The sequence below is a fragment of the Epinephelus lanceolatus genome, chromosome 17 (genome assembly GCF_041903045.1).
Source record: "Epinephelus lanceolatus isolate andai-2023 chromosome 17, ASM4190304v1, whole genome shotgun sequence".
In the NCBI taxonomy this organism is placed as follows: domain Eukaryota; kingdom Metazoa; phylum Chordata; class Actinopteri; order Perciformes; family Serranidae; genus Epinephelus; species Epinephelus lanceolatus.
In genome coordinates this window covers 28564159-28586622 of record NC_135750.1, presented here as the reverse complement: position 1 = coordinate 28586622, position 22464 = coordinate 28564159, and the positions used below count along the sequence as shown (strand labels likewise).

At 41.8% G+C, this 22464-nt stretch overlaps 2 protein-coding genes across 5 annotated transcripts in view; both read right to left on the bottom strand.

Moving 5' to 3' along the window:
• disc1 (DISC1 scaffold protein) overlaps positions 1-15107 on the bottom strand; it is a 57795-nt gene extending 42688 nt beyond the window's left edge. The window contains exons 1-6 of one of the 2 annotated variants that reach the window (XM_078176187.1): positions 14416-15107; positions 7072-8015; positions 5910-5979; positions 4243-4399; positions 2350-2437; positions 1738-1970 (exon numbers count right to left, since the gene is read on the bottom strand). In XM_078176187.1, the coding sequence (XP_078032313.1) occupies positions 1738-1970; positions 2350-2437; positions 4243-4399; positions 5910-5979; positions 7072-8015; positions 14416-14485 (1562 nt within the window). In that variant the 5' untranslated portion in view covers positions 14486-15107. Of the gene's footprint in view, positions 1-1737; positions 1971-2349; positions 2438-4242; positions 4400-5909; positions 5980-7071; positions 8016-12087; positions 12248-14415 lie in introns of those variants that run through there. The other variant, XM_078176186.1, reaches the window with a different exon arrangement.
• Positions 15108-20661: 5554 nt separating this feature from the next.
• tsnax (translin-associated factor X) overlaps positions 20662-22464 on the bottom strand; it is a 33133-nt gene continuing 31330 nt past the window's right edge. For all 3 annotated transcript variants that reach the window (XM_078160874.1, XM_033612574.2, XM_033612575.2), the window contains exon 6: positions 20662-21292. In XM_078160874.1, coding sequence (XP_078017000.1) covers positions 20915-21292 — 378 coding nt within the window. In that variant the 3' untranslated portion in view covers positions 20662-20914. The remainder of the gene's footprint in view (positions 21293-22464) is intronic.

Genomic DNA, 22464 nt, shown 5'->3' with positions numbered 1-22464 from the left:
ACCCGGAGCTCACCACCCACAGATGTGCAGCTGAATATCCAATCTGGGGTCGCAATTTCAATCAGCAGCAAGAATAAATGCGTTCCAGTTGGGGTGAGAATATGTCAGATATCAAATTATGCCTGTGATGGTGGGTCACGCCACGGAGAAGGCGATAAGTACAATTTACATGTCTTTCTAACGAGTGGCAAGACAGAGAGGCTTTCCACGGTGATCCGTCGCAAGCTATTAACTTCAGAGGATATGATGCAAAGCAATCATTTGCATCTGAGAAAAACCATTAAAATTCAAAGCAGGTTCAAGCAGGTGTGAGAGAAGAGGACTGGGAGCACAGGGGGATGCGACGAATAAGGAAACGTAGTTGTGGCTGCTTGATACATCCTCTCTGAACCTGAAAGTAAACAAATCATTCCTCGTGAAGTCTTACACAATTATTGCATTACATTACACTCAGTCGGTGACTCACAATAAGCGCTTCAAACCCTGCATAGGCACAAGAGCTGGATCTCATCAAAAACTGCACGTGCATCCAAAACTGTGTGCAATTTTATCTTTTTTTAATGTATGTAAAAACACTTCATCTGTATTTCTTTAATTGTCAAAGATCTTCCATGCTACTATATGAGATGTTAATTGGGTTGAAACATGATGGTGTGCTTTGGACTCAGTCGTACTTTCTTGGCACAGGACGAAACAGTCCTGCTGCAAGATTTATTCAAAACGCCACTTTGTTCGTCGGAGGACGAACGAAGCTGGGAGGCAAAGATTTAGTGAAATGGAGGATCTGCTCTGACACATCCTCCTCCAAACGAGCTAATTTAATGATAAGAAAATACGTGACTTGATACAGGGGAAACATTCAGGGACTGATGATTGTTGTGGTGTCACTACACACCCACAGCTCTCTAGCAGCCCCACCTGGTGACTGACAGAACTGCAGGAACTATGAAAACTACCTAAGGCATGATCAGAGGTGAGCAAATCTGAGTTTCCTGTCATGTACTGTCAAAATATCCCTCACCCGGACTGCGAGCATGTATATGAAGTTTATCTCATGTGCTTCATGTAATCCATATTGAGTAAAGGGCAAAAAACAATAATAAAAATCAATGACTGCAATATAAATCATACTACAAGTGCAACCTTCCAGCTGATCATATCACTTCTGAGTAAAGGCAATGCCTGTGATGGCCCAGTCTGCAAATTATTTCACAGATATGGTGTTCGGCAGTGTTCAGGCTCAGCCCAACCAAATCAATCAGGTGTAAAATGCAAATCTGTAATGTGTGAAGATGTCTCTTCACAGAACACTCCCAAGGCGCAATTTGACTTTTACATTTTTCACATACATTTGCACATTTTTCGCTGAAGCACACACACCTTCTGGACAGCAAAAGCCAGTAAAATATCCAGAGATGTTTTCTCATTTATGCACCTGAACATGTAAAAAAGACACGAGTAAGTATCCCCAAATTGAGTCCTGTGCCAGGGAACAGTAGGTTTGACTCGCGTATTACCCAGAGGTTTTTTAATAGAGACGAATATTTAATTTATAAAAACAAAAACAGACTAATCTAAAACTTTGGTATGAGACTTTTCTCAGCGAAAGCGTGCAGGTGGTTGTTACATAAGCATGTAATCAGGCACTTCACATGTTTTAAATTGTGCACCTGTGCATGCAACACTCAAGTAAACAAAATCATTTGGTGTAACATTCTGCATGTATGTGACGCTGACCTGAGCATGGAGGGTGAAGGAGACACGGAGATCTGCATGCGGTTTTCAGAGGTGATGAGGTCCTGCAGGGTTCGGCTCATATCGCGGAGCTGGGCAATGGTGCAGCTCTTCAGCACGGAGCCCTCCAGCTCCTCGGCCTCCACCTGCTGCTCCTCCTGCTGGATCTGCTGCTCCAGGAATCGACTGCGGTCCTTCAGCTCCGTCAGCCTCTGCTGCAGCTCTGCTATCTCCTCCTGCGCAGGTTTATAAATGTTTCTTGCATTAATTGTCAGTTACTCATCAGGTTAGTAATTGTCCTGTTCTCTATTGTGTTGGGCATGACATAGTGGTTGGGATTGGAAAAATAGCCTTTTTTGATCAAGCTAATCGTGATCCTGATGAATAAAATGAAATAGTACTTTAATAATCCACACCAGTACATATACCACTATAATCAAGTACTTAACCTGAACTTTACTTCACGAATTCTGGATTTACTATAAAGAGAGCTGCAAACATGAGCACAGCTGTTAGTCTTTCTATACATTTATCAGTTTTACATTACACACACGTGACACAAAGTGCCAGAAAAGAGCATTTAAGCTTTAATGCCATAATGTAACATGAATTTACCTCTACAAGCCGTCTCTCCTGGATCAGGCGATCTCTTCGATGCAGCGGACCCTGCAATGTGTCGGACACATCTGGCTCCAGACTCTCCCTGATGACCAGTCACAAAGAGACAGTCACTACAAAGGCCTCAATGTGGTTCTCACATCTTTAATCATGACTCCTCTAATTTTACACAACATGCAGTCACATTTCAGAGTCCTGTTCAGCCTCCTCAAGTCAAAGTGAGTTTATATGGGCAGTACATTGTGCAGTGGAACATTAATACTATGTACTACTACACCACATTAAAGCTTGTTTTAACCAATTTCTTAGTGCACTTTCTCCAAATCACTGAAATGGAGTGACTGACTTCATAACAGAGGTGACCTTGAATCTTTGGAGGCATATTTTTTCCTGAGTTTTAGCATTATAAAAACTCTGAGATGCAGGGATGTGTGACAAACACAGCTTTGTTGCATGAGCTTTCGGTTACATTTGTTCAGGATACCCTCTGGAGAGGCCCCACCTGACTACCTTCCTGTTCAAAGAGTTATTTTTGACACCCCTCTCTAACTGCTCTGTCCTACAGCATCATGATGGAAGATGATCATTATCATTATCACGGGACAAAGCTGTTAACTTAATTTAACCACATAAAGCTGTCAGAATGCAGATTTCACCAAGCGCTGAAACACCTGTTGACTTCAATAATACAAAGCCAGTTGGGATGTATAGCAACATTACGCTATTGCTAATAACCATGTAATAGTATTAGATTGTGATTAACATTATAAGGTTATTGGAATAAACAATGCTGTTGTCTAAATGAATAAGTACTGTCATAAAAATAAATTGGAAATGAAAAAGGAATCTTTTTTTGCAGGTGTTTACATAATGTAGCCAACACTGCTACATGTAGCTACATGCTAATGTGAGGGAAATTAAATCTTGGTTACTGATAATGTTCATTTCTCATTGATTTTGGCTCATGTTCCTGCTGAAACATGGCTGGTTGTGTTTAGAAGCTTTTACTGGTGATCTTTCATGGTAGAAAGTGCTGCTAATCTCCGATATATTATTTCCCAGATGCAAAGGTGGTGCAGACCCAAAAACGTTGACCAATCAGAGCAGCTTTTTTGGAATGGGGGCTTAAAACAGAGCACTTCAGACAGTGTGAATACAGGTGTTCCAGCACAGACAGTATGAGGAAAATATAGTGTTACTGGAACATTACAAGTCCAGTGTGTAAGATTTAGGGGGATTTTGTGGCAGCGAGCAGTGACAATTGCAAATTACAACCAGCTGAAACTTCTCTCAGTCAGAATTCCTTCAGTGTTCATTGTTAAGGAGGTTTTTATCGATCTTACCGCATTGTCCATAGAGATCTCTTCCTCTCCAGAACAAACAGAGCAGGGGATTTAAAACAATTAAATACAAAAAAGCAGTTTCACGTTATTCTGTTATTCTGTTTCTTCAACGCTCTCATTGCAAAGGGGCTGCAAACTATGGTGGCTAACACAAAAAATCGAATAGTCCTATCTAGAGCCAGTGTTTGGTTTGTTCATTCTGGGCTACTGTAGAAACATAGCAGTGCAACATGGGGATCTCCATGAACATGGGCCTGCTCCCTATGTAGATAAAAATGGCTCATTTTAAGGTAGAGAAAACACAATTCTTATTTTCAGGTGATTAGACACTGAAAAAAATATACTTATTATAGAAAAATAGAAAAAAAATTATCCTTCACTATCAAAACAGTAGCTTCCAGTTACTGATATTAATATTGACAATATAATATCATACATTAGCACGACATTAACATCAGAACATGATGTTCATTTCCAGCAGGGTGTGACCTCAGCAGAGTGTAGTGTAGTGTGTAAACTAATAATGCATCATTGTGTTGTGACTGACCTGCACTGACTGCAGTCTGCCCTCTGGAGGGCGCTGTGCACCACCTGCCTGAGCCGCTCCAGGAACTGAGCCACGCTGGGCTGTGTGGAGGGTAGACCCAACTTCAGAGCGCCTCGCTCCCTGCACAGCTCCTCCAGCTTTTTCCCAAAACGCTCAGCTGGTAACACACACACACACACACACACACACACACACACACACACACACACACACTGAATTACACGCATTAATATTTGCTTAAATGTTTTTAGCAACTAGATTCAAGTCAGACAGTCAATGTAGAAACTTGTTGTGACTGCAGAGATCTTTGTAGCCTACATTTACTGAAATAACATGTCTGCGCACACATTTATTCAATTACCAAATTATACCCTAACTAGAAGGCACTTGGAAAACAAACTTCTGTCAATACTCAACAATTCTCAGCTTGCTGTTTCCAAGAAGACATAATTCCTGTCATTTAAATCTTATGAATCCTTCATTTCTGGATATTGTAAACACCATAACCCTTCTGCTGGGTTAAGGGCTAATTTTAAAGATGATAACTATCTCAGGGTAAAACATCTAAACCGTCATCAGCAAGAAAATCTAATCAACTGTTATTTCTTGTAAAGAACATTTAATGGAAGGCTGTTTGTCATGCATCCTGCTGACAGAAAAACAGCAACAGCAAGTTAACGGGTGCAAAAAAACCTTCCCTGGAAAAAGTCAGAGAGGTTTGTGATGCACAGTATCAAAAGTCAAACAGAAAACCTGACAAGACACACTGACCCAAATAACCACTCCGCTTAAATAGTTCAAGGTCTAGAGCAGATGTTGGTATTTATTTCTGTCACAGGTTTCCAAGAAATGGGTCAGATTGAAGTCCTCCTTTGAAAATAAACTTTCCTCAGGCCAGCTAGAAAAATATTCTCTTTCTTCTGGAGACAGATTCAAAATAAAGTCCAGATTAAATTTGTTGGGTTTGAGGACTCCCTGGTTCTTTCCCATGCTGTCTTTAAAATTAATCTGAATTAGTGTTCACACAGCCCCAAAAGCCCCTGGTTTTCCTTGTAAATAAATGTGGAGTTTGTTTCAGCTTTGCCTGCTCTCTGTTGCTTGTTTCACAATGTCCAATTTTTAGTTTTACTTGGCTGATGGATCAGATGTGGTGAGCATGTTTAACTCTTCATCTTACAATACAGAAAAACCACTACTAAGGTCAGTGTCAACTCGAATTTAAAACTAAATATCAAAGCAAGAGGTATCATCTGTGCTAATCTCCTAGAAACAGACACTATGTGAAGAGCTCACATGACAGTCACTGGGGAGTTTCAGTAAAACTCGGCAGATATGGGGAACTCCCCATATCTGCCCTCATCTTAAACATCAAGCTGATAACTGTTTGGGTCCTGCCTGAACATGCCAGTGAAATTTACTGTATGTCCACTCAGTCTGTCTTCCCTGTTCACTGTCCTCTTTCCATTATACTAAATAAATTAAAAACAATGTTCTTGGGAGGATAAAATATTTTCATTTTAAAAAATATCAAAAGACATGCGTAGAACATGTCAGAAACTAAAGTTAGTTCAAGGTAAGCTCTCTACAGTCCATTCACAACTACAGTGCGTAGCAGCTGCAATGACCTACTTATTGAAGCAACGGATCAACTCAAAGTCTTAGTTCACCTGCGTCATAGTCGTCATCCAAAATGGCTTTCTGCTGGAGCCTCTGCAGCTTCAACATCATGGACTCAATCTGAGAGGGGAGACACAATAGACACAAGACAGAACAGATTACTTAACAGTCCAGAGGACGATGCTCTTTACACAGTCGCCAAAGGCCAAAAAAAGAAAAGTCTGGGTGCAATGACCATCATGTCAAAGTGATAGCCTGCTGGGTCAGCAAGTGGAGGACTGGGCATGTTTAAAACCTCGTCATCATTAGTCTACCAAACTAAATGTTTTTAAATTTGTCTGCCACAGACAATTTAAAGGGACAGTTCACCCCAAAATCAAAAATACGTATTTTTCCTCTTACCTGTAGTGCTGTTTATCAGTCTAGGTTGTTTTGATGTGAGTTGCTGAGTGTTGGAGATATCGGCTGTAGAGGTGTCTGCCTTCTCTCCAATATAATGGAACTAGATGGCACTCAGCTTGTGGTGCTCAAAGCGCCAAAAAAGACACTTGAAAACCTCAACAGCAATGTCTCTTTCCAGAAATCATGACTTGGTTACTTAAGATAATCCACAGACCTTGTTGTGAGCAGTTTCATGTAGGAACTATTTTCTTTCTACTGAACTACACCTGTCAGCTGTGTCACTACACAGGAGGAGGAGTGCATCTACTGCTAGCTCACCCAGCACCACTGAGCTAGCTGATGTTACAGCGCAGCCGAGGAGGACGCCATTTATGTTTACATCTCATACTGTCACGAGCATGAGCCTCTCATCCATGAGTAGATGTACGCTTCCTTCTGCATGGTGATACGGCTGGCAGGTGTAGTTCAATTGAGAGAAAATAGTTCCTACATGAAACTGCTCACAACAAGGTCTGTGGATTATCTTGAGTAACAGAGTCATGATTTCTGGAAAGAGACATTGCTGCTGAGTTTTTCAAATGTTTTTCTTTAACGCTTAGAGCACCACAAGCTGAGTGCCACCTCGTTAAATTATATTTAATAGAAGGCATCTCCATGGCCGAAATCTCCAGCACTATGCAACTTCAGCACTAAAACAATCCTCATTGATCAACAGCACTACAGGTAAGAGGAAAAATACGTAATTCAATAAAGGCACTTATGACAACAGCCCTGCATCCCATCCTCACATCAGGAGTCAATCATTCTCACCTTGGTGTGTGTGCGGTTGTTCTGGAGGCAGTCTTGCAGCACACCCTCGTACTTCTTCACCAGGTTGTCCCAGCCTTGGTCGGAAGCAGGCGTGGCACTCTCGTAGCCGGAGGTGACAGAAGAGGCGGACGCAGTGTCTGAGTCCACTGACAGTGAGGAGGTGATCTCTATGTCCAGAGATCGAGAGTCACCGTCAGGCAGGTCGGGCGTAACCTCCCTGTCACCCCACAGACAGTCCCGCCAAAACCCCCTGCCCAATGACAGCTCCTCTCTCTCTGCCTGGCTGCTTGGGGTGGAGGAGGGTGGTGATTGGATGGGAGTTGACTGTTTTGAGATGTTGTGCGTAATGGGTAAGGTTGCTGCTCTGGTTTTAGGTGAACTAGGTGCTTTAGTTGACTGATTCAGTGGTTCTGGTTCCCGGGTTGGTGTGGCAGTGGTTGTGTCTGTCCTCTGGCTGGACTTGAGAGACTGTTGGATGAAACTGAAGCTGGAGTTAAAGGAGTCCTCCGGTGAGGGCCTGGGGGCTGGGCTTGAGGTTAACCTGAGTTCATTCTGGGGTGGAGAACATGGACCCCGGAGGCTGGATGTACCATTAATGCTACTGCAGTCCACAGGGGGACGAGGACGAGTAACAGGGGAGTCAAAACTGTTACTCTTCCAGGTGCTACATGTAAGTTTATCAGGCCTTTGCTGAGTCATTAAGGACACTTTGACAGCAGGTGAATGACTCATCCTCTGAGCGCTGGTTCCCTCGGTGATGTCACTGTGACGTCCAGATTTTCCATTCCGAATGCAATTGGTCCTCCCTTCCTCCTCCTCTTCTTCCTCCTCCTCCTCCTGCCCATGAGTAGTCTGTAGTCTGGACTGCTCTCCTCTCATGTACCCTGGTCTCCGGTGGAGCCTCTTACGAGCGGAGCTGCCAGCTGTCCCTGATGCTCTGCCACCTGTCAATGCAGAGATTAACCATTAAGCTGGACAACAAGGTCATTAGGAAGATAAAGAGTGAGCTCATAGAACTGGCATGATTAACTATGCTATCATGGAGTATGTGTTGTAAATGTGCCACTTAAACAAGAATGTAAAACTTCATATTATAAGTATTGTGGATGGGATATAACCAAAGCAACTTTTCCCACCCCTCTGCCCTTAAAGCTAGCAGCGCTAACTGGATGAAAAACAACTTTGGCAGATGTGTGACATCTCCCAGAGTTCTGCCCCAGCTGTTGGGAAATACCAAAGCCACACAGTCATTTTGAGCTGAGACACGCCTCTCAGTGGAGGAGTGGGCTACATGAACAATACTTCCTGAAGTTACATTCGAATCGGTTTATTTTTGAAAACACAGCCATGTTGCCCTAAACCAGAAGTTCTCGCACTGTCAGGCAGGCCGTGCTGCAGAGGGCGGAGTGGAAGTAAAGCTGAATGAATATGATTCATGTTGGAACAAAAAACAAACAGAATTGCTGTTAGAAATATCCACTGAGACAACAAGAGGACAAGCTCTATTTTTGCAGCATGTTTCATGCATTTAATTGAGGTCGGACAGATCTCTGAGTGGGAAGAAAAGAAAAGGAAGCCTCAAAGCAAACACATCCTACAAAAGCCACTTGGGGCAATGGAACAAGCTTCAAACACAACACTGACATATAACTGTGTCAACAAGAAAGCTGATATAACTACAATATTAACAAACCTACACATCCAGCAGATACAGAGCAACATTAGCGTTCATTAAGAGCTATGTTGGTGTCTTCTTCATTAATCTCTTTTAGCTCTTGTCTGATTTCTACCAACTCTTTAAGGAAACATCTGGCTATTTAGCAACTGAAAGCTTCTTTGTGATCAGCAGCTTGTTGCTTACTGTGTCTGGTTGTTGTTTGGTTATGAGAACATGGTGTACAGTGGTGTCATCAGAGCTTTTTGTTGCTGAAAACAAGGCGGAGGAGAGCGGTGAGAATTGAGTCTAGGTGATAATTCTCTTTGGGATGACTCCTTTCACAAATGTAGAAGTAGTTATTATAATCTTTGTTATTAGATATTAGTGCAAATTTAAATATAAGATGGACAGAATTGTGATAAGGGAAGACAGGAAAAAACTAATAAAGCTAATCAAGCAGACGCAAATTTAAATTGCATTTGACATTTACAAAGTATATAGGAGTAAAAAAGCATGCAGTTCATGCAGTGGAGCTCCCAGAATTTTTTCAAGGGGGGGCCAGATGGGGCCACTGAACATCTTGAGGTGGCCCTATGTCAATATGATAATAATGCTGATATACTTTGGTGTCTTGTTTTACAGTTAATGTCACTAATTATCCAATGTGCATAGACTAGTGTGTTAGCCATTGTGCCAGTCTGATGAAGGCGCAGGTGAGATCGTATCCCTTTCAGAAGCTTTGTAATCCGGTGGTGCAGTGCAGTATCTTTTCCGAGTCTGTAAAATAAATCCATAAATATAAATCTGACAATGAATGTCTTGTGTGATTATTCATCCATTTTCCCATTTTGAAAACAGTTATTGTTGTTGTTAGCTGCCTGCTACGGTAAATGCACTGAAACTTGATTCTTGTAACTACTTGTATGTCCTCATACAAGTACCTGGGTATATGGATAGATGACAAGCTTTCATTTAATGTACATATTGCTACTCTAGTTAGGAAGCTTTAATTAAAGATGTTTTTTGTTTTAGAGGTAAAACCTGTTTTAATTTAAGTGCTAGGAAAAAACTTGTGGAAGCTACTTTTCTGTCTGTGATTGATTACGGTGAAATACTGTATATGCATGCAACCTCCTCCATTTTACGTAGCCTTGAGTCAGTGTACCATGATTCTCTACGTTTTTACAAATGCAAAGCCACTTACTCATCAGTGCATTCTTTATGATTTGGTGGGTTGGACGTCACTGACCACTTGCAGACAACAGCACTGGTATACCTTTATCTATAAAGCAATATTGGGCAAACTTCCTGCCCATGTGTGTCAGCTCTAGTTACCAGCTAAGCTCCTCCAAGTGGTTGCTTTTAATGTACCCCGGGATCTGGGGAAAACTGCATTCTCCAGTTATGCACCTTGGACATGGAACAACTTCAAAATGATTGAAAATTAGAAACACTATCCACTGACGAATTTAAGGGCATCATTTTCAATCTCAATGGGACTTCCTGGTCAAGTACAGGTTAAATGAAATAAAAAAAAAATGAAATACTAGCTATTAATAGATTTAAATCCCTTTATGAACTTTTGGCTATGGTCACCAGGGGGTTCAGTGAGCCCCCTGCACCAACGCAAACTGCGCCTGTGGTTCCACTGTTCCACAACAATCCTGTTTTAGTGTTATGTGTCTGTATTCACGTCATGTGTCCATTCAGTGTTCTTCAGATAGACTGGTTGTTGTTTTTCTCATAACGACAAATACACAGCTTTAAGTTTACTGGGAACAAGCCAATTCAAGATTAAAAACACCATGCACAGAGACCTCCAGTTGTTTTCCATTATTTTCACGAGGGGGGCCAGTGATTATATCAGGGTGGTGCCCCCTGCCTGGCCACCCCTTGGCAACAACACTGAGTTCATGTTCTTCATTATGTCCCAAATTTCCCTAATAATGTTACAGGATAAATAAAATGTTATAGGTTCATATGGGGGTTAAGTCTGTGACAGAAACAGTTTGCAAACCACTGCTGACAGCCAACCCCAGCAATGAGAAGTTGTAAAACATCAGTGTAAACAGTATTTGGTCTGAAAAGTGGAGGAGCGTGATAAAGACCGGTTTGTGTTCAGAGCTGGACACCTGCTGCAGCGCCACATGATTAATACATGTAATGTGTAGGATTCAGAGACGGAGACAGGCTGAAATGTTGGGAATCAACAGCCCCTTTGTGTACAGCTGTGCCACTCTCTTTTTCACTTCTGGCTCTCAATTTTCTCTTCCCACACACACACACACAAGACACACAGAGACACACTGACACATAGACTTTTGTGCTGAAAACACTGGGGGCATTCATACTACTGTCATTGTAAAACCCTGCTACACTTTTTCTTTAAAAAGCTTAATGACACAACAATACATCAGTAACAATCAAAGACATCTGTATCTATGAGGACACCATATCTTTTTTTAAATTCAAATTCAGAGCTGTATGTCAAGACAGGAATGCAGGATATCAAACAAACCATGACCACGACAAAGCAACCACAGCCTCCTGCTCAACCCCCCATAACCTCCAGTGATGTCACTCCTAAACCCTCTCATGTGACTGGAGAGGAAGAGACACAAAAAGACTCCACTTAAGGGAGACTTCTGCTGTCAGACTAATGTGAAGGCAGGACTCGTAGTGAGAGTAACAGAGGGGTGTTCCCATTGTACCCTGGCTGTGTATGTATGTGTGTGTGTGTGTGTGTGTAGGACCTCCTGTCCACTGGGACCACCGCACCAAAGCTCAGGTTACATACAGCTCCATTAGTGTTTCTTTGCAGACGTGGCCACTGTTCCATAACCAATTTAAGAAACTCTACACTCTCTGTAGGTACCAAACACAACCGTCTGCCATCTGGTGTGGTCAAGATATAACATGGAGCCCACTCCAGAGAGTCAAAGAGCTCAGGAGTTGAAAGGGGAAGGACTTGATGATAGAAAGTGTTACTGTATCCTCGTCATGCTTCGACTACACAAAGACAGCTCTTCTCTGTAAAGGGGAAGGAAATGCCTCAGGGCCCATTGTGTGTGTGTGTGTGTGTGTGTGAGTGTGTGTGTGTGTTGGGGGGTATCCACTTCTTGGTTGAAGCCCTTCAGAGGTATGTCATTTGCTGCTTCCTGCCAGGCTTTATGCTAAAACAGTTCGCCAAGAATTCCTGCACAAACGGCAAATAAGCAAAGGGAGACCTAAAGTGGTCCAACGCCAAGCGGCGAGTGATCCCACTGCAACAACAGCAGCTTTCTCACTGCAACTCATTGGTAATGTTGAAGAGTGTGGGAAAGCGAAGCGTCTCAGCCAGAAGAGGCCCGATTATTTACCTTTGCAGATTAAACAGGCCCTCCTCAGAGCCCTTAGGTTAAACACCGCATCCCATTGGCTGCTGAAAGTGCTTCGGCCAGAGAGCGGAGGAATGCAGAGGATCTCGTAAAAACACAAACGTTTGAGGAACAAGCTCAGCACCCTCAGACACACACACATACACACACCAGCTGATCTGCATGTCAGCAGCCTCCTGAGAAGCAGCACTGCTTGGCAGATGTGCAACACCTCGTCACTTGTGACCGACCACAGCAACAGAAATGGGGAAGTGAAAGTCACAGATGAGAGTTGAGAAGTGTGGTTTTTTCCCCGTTTGACCATAAATATGAAAAATGGTGACCTAGAAGTGAATCTATATGGGAAAATGCCCATAATGGCTGACGGAAACTGAACTATAATGTGTGACAATCCAGATTTGAACCTCTGCTCCGCTGAGACTTTCCTCACTTCCTGTATGGTCGCACGGGGATCATAAACCAGCTGAGTATGGTTGAGCTCAGTGGTGTGAACATGCAGCAGCCAAAAACTGAATACACTCCAAATAAACTAAAATTAGAACAACTAACCGCAACTAACAATTATTTTCATTATTAATTAATCTGCTAATTATTTTCGCAATTAATCGATTGCCGTTTTGTCAATAAAATGCAAGAATGGAGTGAAAAATTCTCTGTGTAAGCTCCCAGAGCCCAAAGTGAGGACTTTAACTGGTTTGTTTTATCTAATCACCAGTCCAAAAATCTAAACTTGTCAGTTTAGCATCATGTATGGCAAAGAAAAGCATCAATTATCACAATTGAGAAACATTAAACCCACAAATGTTCAGGATTTTTGCTAAAAGACAATAAAAAATACAATTATTGGATGATCAAAAGCGTTGCCGAATAATTTTCTGTCTATCAACTTATCGATTAATTGTCTAATTGTTGCCGCTGTACCTAAAATACTATTTAATTTGTTTATAGTGTGGGAAAAATGCTAATGTTGTTCAACTAACTGACATTTTGTCACCTTCGTCCACTAAACTGAATGAGTCATTTTCCTTTGAGATGGCCTTATTATCTGATGCTCCCTATGACTTGAAAATCTGATATGTGGATTCATTTAAAATGTCAGCAATATGTGAAAGTGTGTAAAAAGGCAGGTCTTTTCATTCAGATACTGAAGTGTCGCACACATACAATAGACTCTGAGTCAGCAGATTAACAGTTAATCTCACCAGCTGTTTACACTGTTTTGTATTGTCATTTTATAACATTTTAAAATGTACACATGGTTTTATGTAAGCATGGACACATTACTGGATGGGCCTGTGCCTGGCAGGGGCCCAAAGTGTAAGGGCCGCCCCCTGCCCTCATCTGCAAAATGTCCCTCAGATTAACACGTGCTGAACAGGAAGAGATTCAAAATGACCACAAAGTGATGCAAAGGAACTGCAAAGACACACAAAACAGCCACAAAGAGACGCAAAACCACAAAAAGATGCATTACGACCACAAAGAGGTGCAAAAACCCCCCACATTTTTGCATACCTGTGTCCAGAGGCCCATTGTCTGATACTCCACCCCTGTACATAAGTGTATGGATGTATTTGTAAATGTATTTGTATGACTATGAATGTATCGGTGCGCGTGTGTATATAGATATATTTTATATTTCTACGACATATAATCATGTGTGTTTTTTAAACTCTGCTTCTGTTCAGTTCTAAACTCAAACTTAAAACCTTATTGTAGAGTTTCAGTTTGCCCAGACTTGAATGAAGACGAAATAATGCATCCTAACAGAACCACAAATATGTCACTGACAACTCTGTATGCAAATATGCGAGACAGATAATAAACAAGGGCGTAGCATCACATGTCGCCACATATTCAGAGGGGAAAAAATCTTTCACAAGTATTTAGTCACTTTGCACTCATCACCACTGAGAGGTAGGGAGGCTCTGACCTCTCTGACCTGAATGTTGCAAAGAGTTGATATAGCAGACTCAGCAGTGGAAACAGCTGAAGGACTCAACACACAGAGTCTCCTTCAGTCAGTTTATTCAGTGACACTAAACATCACAGTGCAGAGAGCAGGTCTGGCTTTGGATACACACTTTCTGCTCACTGCACCCTCTACTGTTGCTGTTTTGATTTCTGCCTCTTTATTTTCCCATCACCACACATACCCCTTATTCTCTCCCTTGATCATTATATCTGAGTAAGTTAAGTAGTGTGATTGAGCTCTTGGTGAAATAGTCTTCATCACCATCATGGTCCCCACTGATGACTGTTAGAGAAACAGCAGTCAATAGTTTAACATTAAAATAGATGTGTCTTTACCTTCCATGACTTGGCGGTGGTGAAGCAGAGAGTTACTGTGACACTCCAGCCCCATCAGTCCAGCAAACATCTTTCCATCCACAACAAGCTGTCTGCGGGCAGAAGTCAGAGAGTGTCAGATCCCGGCAGCTCTACATGGAGCTGGAGCGACCATGTTTCAGAAGAAGCGGAGCCAGGCTATGGGACTGAGCTCATTTCCGCTGTGGAAAAGTGAACCCAGGCTGTTATTTTTTTCCACCGCTTCGGACTGACGTGTGAACCCGGCTTTTTACACGCGCTCCTTTGTCTGTAACAAACATTTCCTGACACAAGTATTGATACTTGAGATGGTTATATGTCTCCTCTGCGGTGAACAAGTAGCTCCAGCAGCGCGTCAACAGACGGTCCAAGTGAGAAAGATCTTCATGTGATGTTTCTTGTTTGGGAAAAAATAGAAAAACATCCGAAAACGAGCTGTAGGTTAGTTGTAGAAGTAATAAATATAAATCTGTGTCTCATCGATGAGTTGATCAGTAATCCGTTAGTCGCTGCGCCCCTGCGTCAGCCGTGCGTCGTGTTGGAGCAGCGCGAGGAGCTCCTACGTGTTCAGGAATTTGACTCCAGACTCCTTCAGACCGCCTCATGACCACAGCAGGCTGCAGCCTATGAATGCAGCGGCGGACACACCACCGAGCTAATACTGCTGTCTGTCTGTCTGTCTGTCTGTGTGCACGCTTTATTTGTTTTAGACCATTAGGACTGCAGCTGGTGGACAAAGAATATCAGCCTCAGCCAAAAAGCACCACCTCCAACTCTGCTAAAGTCACATAAACAATATCACAAGTTGAAATGCACAAACGCAGGATGTAACTATGGTCACCATTATTATTATTGTTGTGTTTTTAAGCATCTTTTTAAAGTGTAAGTGTAGTTTAGGCTTTCATATTTGAATTCAATAAACATTACACTGAAAAAAAAAAAAATTAGGGGAGACCGGGGTTGGTTGTCACAGTGCTTATTACAGCCACACTTGAGGGCGCTGTGACACAATAGCCCTGTTTCCCCCAAACACTTTCAGTATGGTACCTTTGGAGCCAAAAGTAACCCCTCAGACATGGTACCTAGACCACACAATTATAAACAGCGTCTGGAAGAAGATCAGCTCTGCATTCGAGCTATGATACCGTGCTTGTTGAGGTTGCTTAGCAACCTCGGATGCAACCTGCCACCATGCTCTTGAAAGCTGGCACAAAAAAGGCACAAAAGTAGCGTCCAGCGCCTGACCTCGCGTTTTCTAGGCGGTTAAAGGCAGCATGTGTAAGGCCCCTAAGGCAAGCTCAGGGGTTTAGTATTGCTGGAGCCCACAGGAACGGTGCTCCGCAACACTTTTTTATTTTCTCTAAGTGAGGATTAGAATATATGCAGCTCACATAACCTGGCCCATATATAAACGCTTGAAGATCCACTAATTACTAAAAATGTATGTCATATAAAACTAAAGACATGGTCAGAGTTTTTAAAGTGAAATTTAAGGTGTGCTGATGGATTCACCCACACCTGCTCTCTGCACTGTGATCATCAGCTCATGCATTGAGTAACATAACAACTAAACGTTTTACCTTAAAATTTGCCGGCAGTCAGCTCGGTGAATTCTTTTTCCCTGACTCCAGCTGCTGTGAGAGGTCGCAAAACGTCCTTTCATTTTATAGTGTAGTGTATTATCATTTGCTCTGAAGGTTTGGAGCAGATGACCAGTAAGGGGCCCAGGGTCAAAAACATATATGGTCAGGGTCAAAGAAGATATTATGGCCCAGGGTTAAAGTTTGGTGAAGTCCAACTAGGGTGACCCTCTGTTGTCTGTTTGACTTTGTCTCACATTTCACAGAAACAGCGAGTCTATATAATGGGAGTAATTTGGGGCTGTTTTTCAGAGCAGTTCACATTGGCCGAGAACCTCTCCAAGCATTCTAGATGCTTGATAGATGCTGTATTTCTTGTAATAAACCTTTTCTTATGCAAGCAAGACAGTGTCATCGGAGTCTTCTTCATCACCTTCACATCATCGCTATTTAAGAAACAACAATAGTTACAGTCTATGAACAGAACTCTCCATTGTATGAACAGTGGTTACAAAAGCCTCAAACCAGCCACAACTCAGCCCTGAGCAGAGTGACCGTCCTCTATTGACCAATCAACAGACTGCAGTGTTCACAGCTCCAACTTTTAGTACCAGATCTGAGTGCTAGGTACCCCAACAGAGGGGGGACCAAAAATGGGGACGGTATGTAACGATTCTATTAGTACCATCCACAAGTTTTCACAGCAGAAAAAAGTGTACTGAACTGAACTGTACCATACCGTACTGCTCGTTGGAAACGGGCCTGTTGATATCAAACAGTTACCTGACATCCTGCTCATTTTGCACTGATCATTTTGTGAAACACACACAAAACATTGAGGCAAGGACATATTTTGTCAAAGCTTGCAGGTTATTAGTCATTTAAAAATCAAACTCTGATTAAAAAGTCAAAGATAATAGCTTTGTTTTGAGTCAACTTTTAGCTAGCAAGCTAAAGTCATGTGGTAACTAGCTTAAAATGTGTGTCAAGAGGTCACTTGGGGTTGGTTGTCAAACGGGTGACAGTTCACAAAGACAGTCAGCACAGTGAACATGTTATAGTCCATATGTTCATAGGTATTTTTGATTGCACGCACACACACACACACACACACACACACACACACACACAATGTTACTTTAGTTACTCATTAGAAAACAACATTGTAACTAAACAGTTACATACTTCCACCCAGGCTGTTCTGTAATAAAAGTTGTTACAATAGATTTTAGTGGGTCAAGTATAGATTTTATTTCACTCTATTCTCTGCACTGTTGATGCTATATCTAGGCAGATTATCCACATGTATTTTGTCCATTTAATATGTCACGCAGTTGTTTGTGTGCAAAAATGCACGTTATTTTTTGCGTATTTTTAGACACCCTTAACATCCTGATGTAAATACAAAAGAGTTCCTTTGTTTTTGCGGTGAGGGAATGAATGAGAAGAGACCCCACATAGAGCCGGGTCTTTTCATCCTCCTTCCCCACACATCCAAATGTTCCTTTCATTCAGCCTAGCTGGCTAATGGACAAGACTCTGTGATAAAGAGCTCAGTTCAGCTCACACAACAGAGTGCAGCCTTTATACTTAGCGAGGCTGTGGAGGGTGAGAGAGAGCTGCGTGGCAGAAGGGATGAAATCCTTTGCGACACACACTGTAGAGAGAGATCACCTGTCCAGTGTTAGAGGCTGGAAGCACTTAATGTCCTTTGGCAAATGAGTCAGCCAACTGCTTCTGTCTGTGATAAAAAACATCCGTTGAGGTTTTTTAAAGTTTGGAAAACCTGATAAACTGTTTCACAGCAGACATTTTTACCTGCAGTCTTGAAATAAACTGAAATGGGATTTTAAATATAAAATTAAATGGCACCCTATACTGGGCTTAACTCAACAACAGCAGCAAAAAAGGAAATTACTAAAAATCCAGAGGCTCCAAAAAACATGAAGAGATTTTTTTTTTCCACAGCAGACATTTTGGGATGTCATACCATGTAAAGCAAAGGTGTAACCGATGACATTAAAATGACTACATTCCATTTAAGTGAGCAAGTTTCAGGGTGCTGCTGTTGTGCATGCCGTCTCGCTGTTGTGGCCTATTGGGACATTTGACTGTACCATTGTTAATGAACTCAGTGTCACCTGTTCACCTAATGCTTAGCACTAACTAATCTGATATCCACCCTACCCATGTCTCAGGTTCAGCCTACTCTGTCTCTGTCTGATGCTACAGACCATTAAGAGAGCATTATCTCCACAGACATTTTGACTAGTACTTGGTGATGCACGGCTGTCACTAATAACATTAACAATGGCTTAATTCAGTTTAAGTGTCACAGTATATGACGCTAGTGAGGAAGCATACATAGTGGGTAGAATACCTACATGTAATCCAGCCCTCGTTACTGTCATTAATTACACCTGTGCTGTCAAACTACAAAGTAGACTGAGTTTATTATCTCCTTTATGTTATTCCTAATAGTGTGTGCATGTTGTCTACCTTCAGAAGAGAGCCCAGGCTATACTTCTGGATGACACTCACCCACTCCACACACTTCCCACTTCAGTTCCAGACACTCCCCTCAGGTACCCATTTTAGGGTACCACAGACCAGAACCAATAGATTTAAATTTTCATTCGTGTCAGTTGCAGTTAATCTCCTAAATAAGCTGCGCTTTACTTAACCGAAATAGACACAATGCACTTTCCACTTCAATGCAATTTTACTTTTTTTAACATGATGTAATGTCTATATGTCTGCAAATCTTAGTCTTAATATTTTTAGTCTTGTGTTTGATGTACCGTCAGATATTGTTTTATGTACTGTCCTTTGTGTTGTTTAAATTGTTGTCTTTGGCCTGCAAGACCATTTGCCCTCTGGGATTTTAATAAAGTTGAAGTTGAAGACAAACATTTGTTGCAATTTAAAAGAAAAAATGCTGTTTTGGTTTTCTTTTGTAAACGTAACAATTTGATTCTCACACATGCATGTTGCAGCTCCCTATCACTAATTGCTACAACCGTATCACCATGCAGAGGGCACTATGGACGAGATGTGAACATTTTGCTCCTCCTCGGCTAAGTTTTAACATTAGCAAGCTTTGTGTTGCTAGGTAAACTTCCTTCACCCCTGATGATTTGATTGGCAGGTGTACTTAGGTAGAAAGAAAATAGTTCCTACATGAAACTGCCCACAACAAGGCCTGTGGGTTATCTTGAATAACTCATCATATTTTTTAGAAAGAGACACTGGTGTTGAGTATTTCAAACATATTTTTTGGCGCTTTGAGCACCACAAGCCGAGGGCCATCTAGTTCCATTATATTGGAGAGGAGGCAGATGTCTTTACGGACGATATCTCCAAAACTTGGCAACTCACATCAAAACAACCTAGCTTGATAAACAGCACTAAAGGTAAGAGGAAAAATGTGTGTTTTTGATTTAGGGGTGGTATATGTAGGTCATGGGAACTACTTATTTGCTGTTAAAAACATTTGCTCTCTTGTGCTGCACAGAAAGTGATATTATACATTTTGTATTTTTTTGAATATAAACCTGGATAGTTAGCATGAGCACAGAGCCTTCCTAAGACCCCAACCAGAATTTCAACCATTTGAATAACATCTATATATAACACTGCATACAGTATACTTTGTATAATATAGAAAAACATTTAACATTTAACATTTTCAACACCCCACAGTATGACAATAATCAGCAGTACTGTTTCATGAAATTATTTTTTCCAAAAAAAAAAAAAAGTTGTGTCTCAGTTTTATGGAAAAGTCCCTCTGCAGTACTGACATTAGCCACCAGGTGTCAGACTTTCATCACATTCAAACTCTTTCTCTCAGCTTGTATGAAGAACAGCAAGAGGATTTAATGACTGATGCTTACTTGTGAATTTATACAAAACTATTAACCAACAAAACTCCAAATATCTTCCACTTTAATACATAAAGCAAAAAAAGAAGGCCAATTAATCAGAGACAGATGATGATTTCATCCTTCAGATGATGCTCTCAGAGATGAGCATTTGCAGGCCGTAAAGCACAACAGCTGTCCAGGACAGAAACTGGAAAACTTACATCCAGTAGAGGTGCTCATGTTGTGGTTTGAATAATCAGACTCACATGTAATGCTTTATCATAAGTTAAATCTCACAATAAAATCTTGTTTCCTCAAACACGAGTATGAGCTTCTGTTAATGATTATAGATCATGTAGATGTTTCTCTGTGGCTGTGCATGAACACACAGCTGTATTGTCTGTGTGGAAGATAATAATTGCTACCATCGGGTGATGAGGAAACTGCAGGGAGATATTAGTTTTCTGCCAGGAATATTTCTCTGCGCGCTCCAAACCTTATTCTGAATTTACGTCATTGCAGCGTGGTGAGGATTGTTTGAAGAGGGTAGAATGAGGAGGCAATGGGTTGTGTGTGTGTGTGTGTGTGTGTGTGCCTGCCAGGGAACAGGCACGTACAATGTACAAAGGTCACATGTTCCTCCTCCACACTATGCAGCGAGTGCAGGCAGCCAGTGGTTCTACCTTAGATTATCTGTGTGTGATAGAGAGAGGGGAGGGCAGAGAGAAAAATAAAATAAACACACATTATCAAAGCAGCTTACAGAACGGGAAAGCATGGCATATTTGGCACAGGTCTTTTATTCATGCAAAACAACTTAAGTCATCAGATCTTTATCAAAGACAAAAAAAATCCATTGTCTATTGTAACACTGTTTTTATTGTAATAATAAAAACAAAATTAACAGGCATGTCACGAACCATATCAAACATCTGTCAAATTCCGTTTAAAACACACAAACATGAAACTGGAGCGAACTAAAGAAGACAATGACACCATAGAGAACCGAACAATGATTCTGAAACTGTGCGGGACTCAAACCACTCCCTCCTCAGGGTCGATGAGTGTGGTCCTACTGGAAAACACATCCGCCAACATGTGTTTGGGGATTTCTGAACCGCGGACACGCAAGGCGTAGCAGGCATCCTCCACTTTGCCCAGGCTCTGTCGCAGCGTGTGCAGCTTCTTGGACACCTCGTACGGGCCCGTGTTTCCGATGTAGGAGAAGCCGTCGTGGATCTGCCGCAGGAACTGGCTCAGCTGGAAGGGCGTGTCAATGTCGCCGTTGCCCACGCTGCTGATGCACAGCCGCATCAGCTCTCCGGTCAGGTCGGCCACGCCGAGCAGGTAGTCTGAGGGCGTCACCTGGAAGGTCAGGACCTGACCTCCTGGTTGCAGAGCTTCTGCTGAGCCCTGGGATGAAAACATGATGAGACAGAATGTAAAAATCAAACACCAATCACCACAGAAGACATGGATTATCAGCACTTTGGGGATTTTTGGACAGATTCACAGAAAACTTATCCCAGCAAGACTTAAACACAAGACAACAATATCATCAAAATGTGATTGTTATGTTATATAACTCTGCTTCTAGTAGAAACCCTGGGCTAAAAATAAGCAAAGTCCAATTTTCCTCAATCTTGATGATGCTTTTACCAAAAAACATTGAGGTCCGGGCCATTTTGCCTGCATCAACAGGCACCCATCTTTGAAAATAACAGGCTGAGAGGATAAAATGACATAATGACACATAATGCTTATAAATGCAGTTCATAGTAACACCCAATGTTGCCTGTGTGTGTCATAACCACTGCTTTGAAAGGAACTATAACATACAAAACTGTGATATTCTTACAGAAACACTTTGATACTTTGGGGAATATCCTTAATTGCTCTCTTGCTGAGAGTTATATGAGAAGCTTGATACCACCCTTATGCCTGTACAGTAAATGTGAAGCTGCGGATTTTACCTTTGGACAAAGCCAGGCTTTATGCTAAGCTAAGTTAAAGTGAGCTGAGTGCTTGCTAGCTGTAGCTTCGTATTTAGCGTACAGACATGAGAGTAGTATATATCAAACTCATGGCAAAAAAAAGCAAGTAAGTGTATTTCCAAAAATGTCGAACTATTCCTTTAAATCTTGTACGCGAATGAAACAAAAAAAGAGAACCAAAAACATAATTTCTAACTCTGTCTGTACCACAGACTGTATATAAAGATAGACAGCACTACAATTCCCAAAAACTGAAGTCAAAAATTCTCGATTGCCCCCTGGTGGCTGGCTGCAGTATAAAAACATAAATCCCACCCCCTCCATGTTAGCAGATGATTTACTGATTTACATCACACTGATGCATGTTCAAGTGTTAATTTTTCTGATTAGAGTGGTTTCAATTAGTTATTTGATGCTATAAAAAAAAGGGCATAACGTCACAATTTCACAGAGGTATGCTAGCTATCAATGGCCGGTGCTGCTCATGATTGGGTTGAACAGGTGTATGGGCGGGAACTGCATACAATGGCTCCACTTCCTGATTGCTACTGCACAGACTCCAGGGCTGAATTCAAGTGTCCGCACTTCACC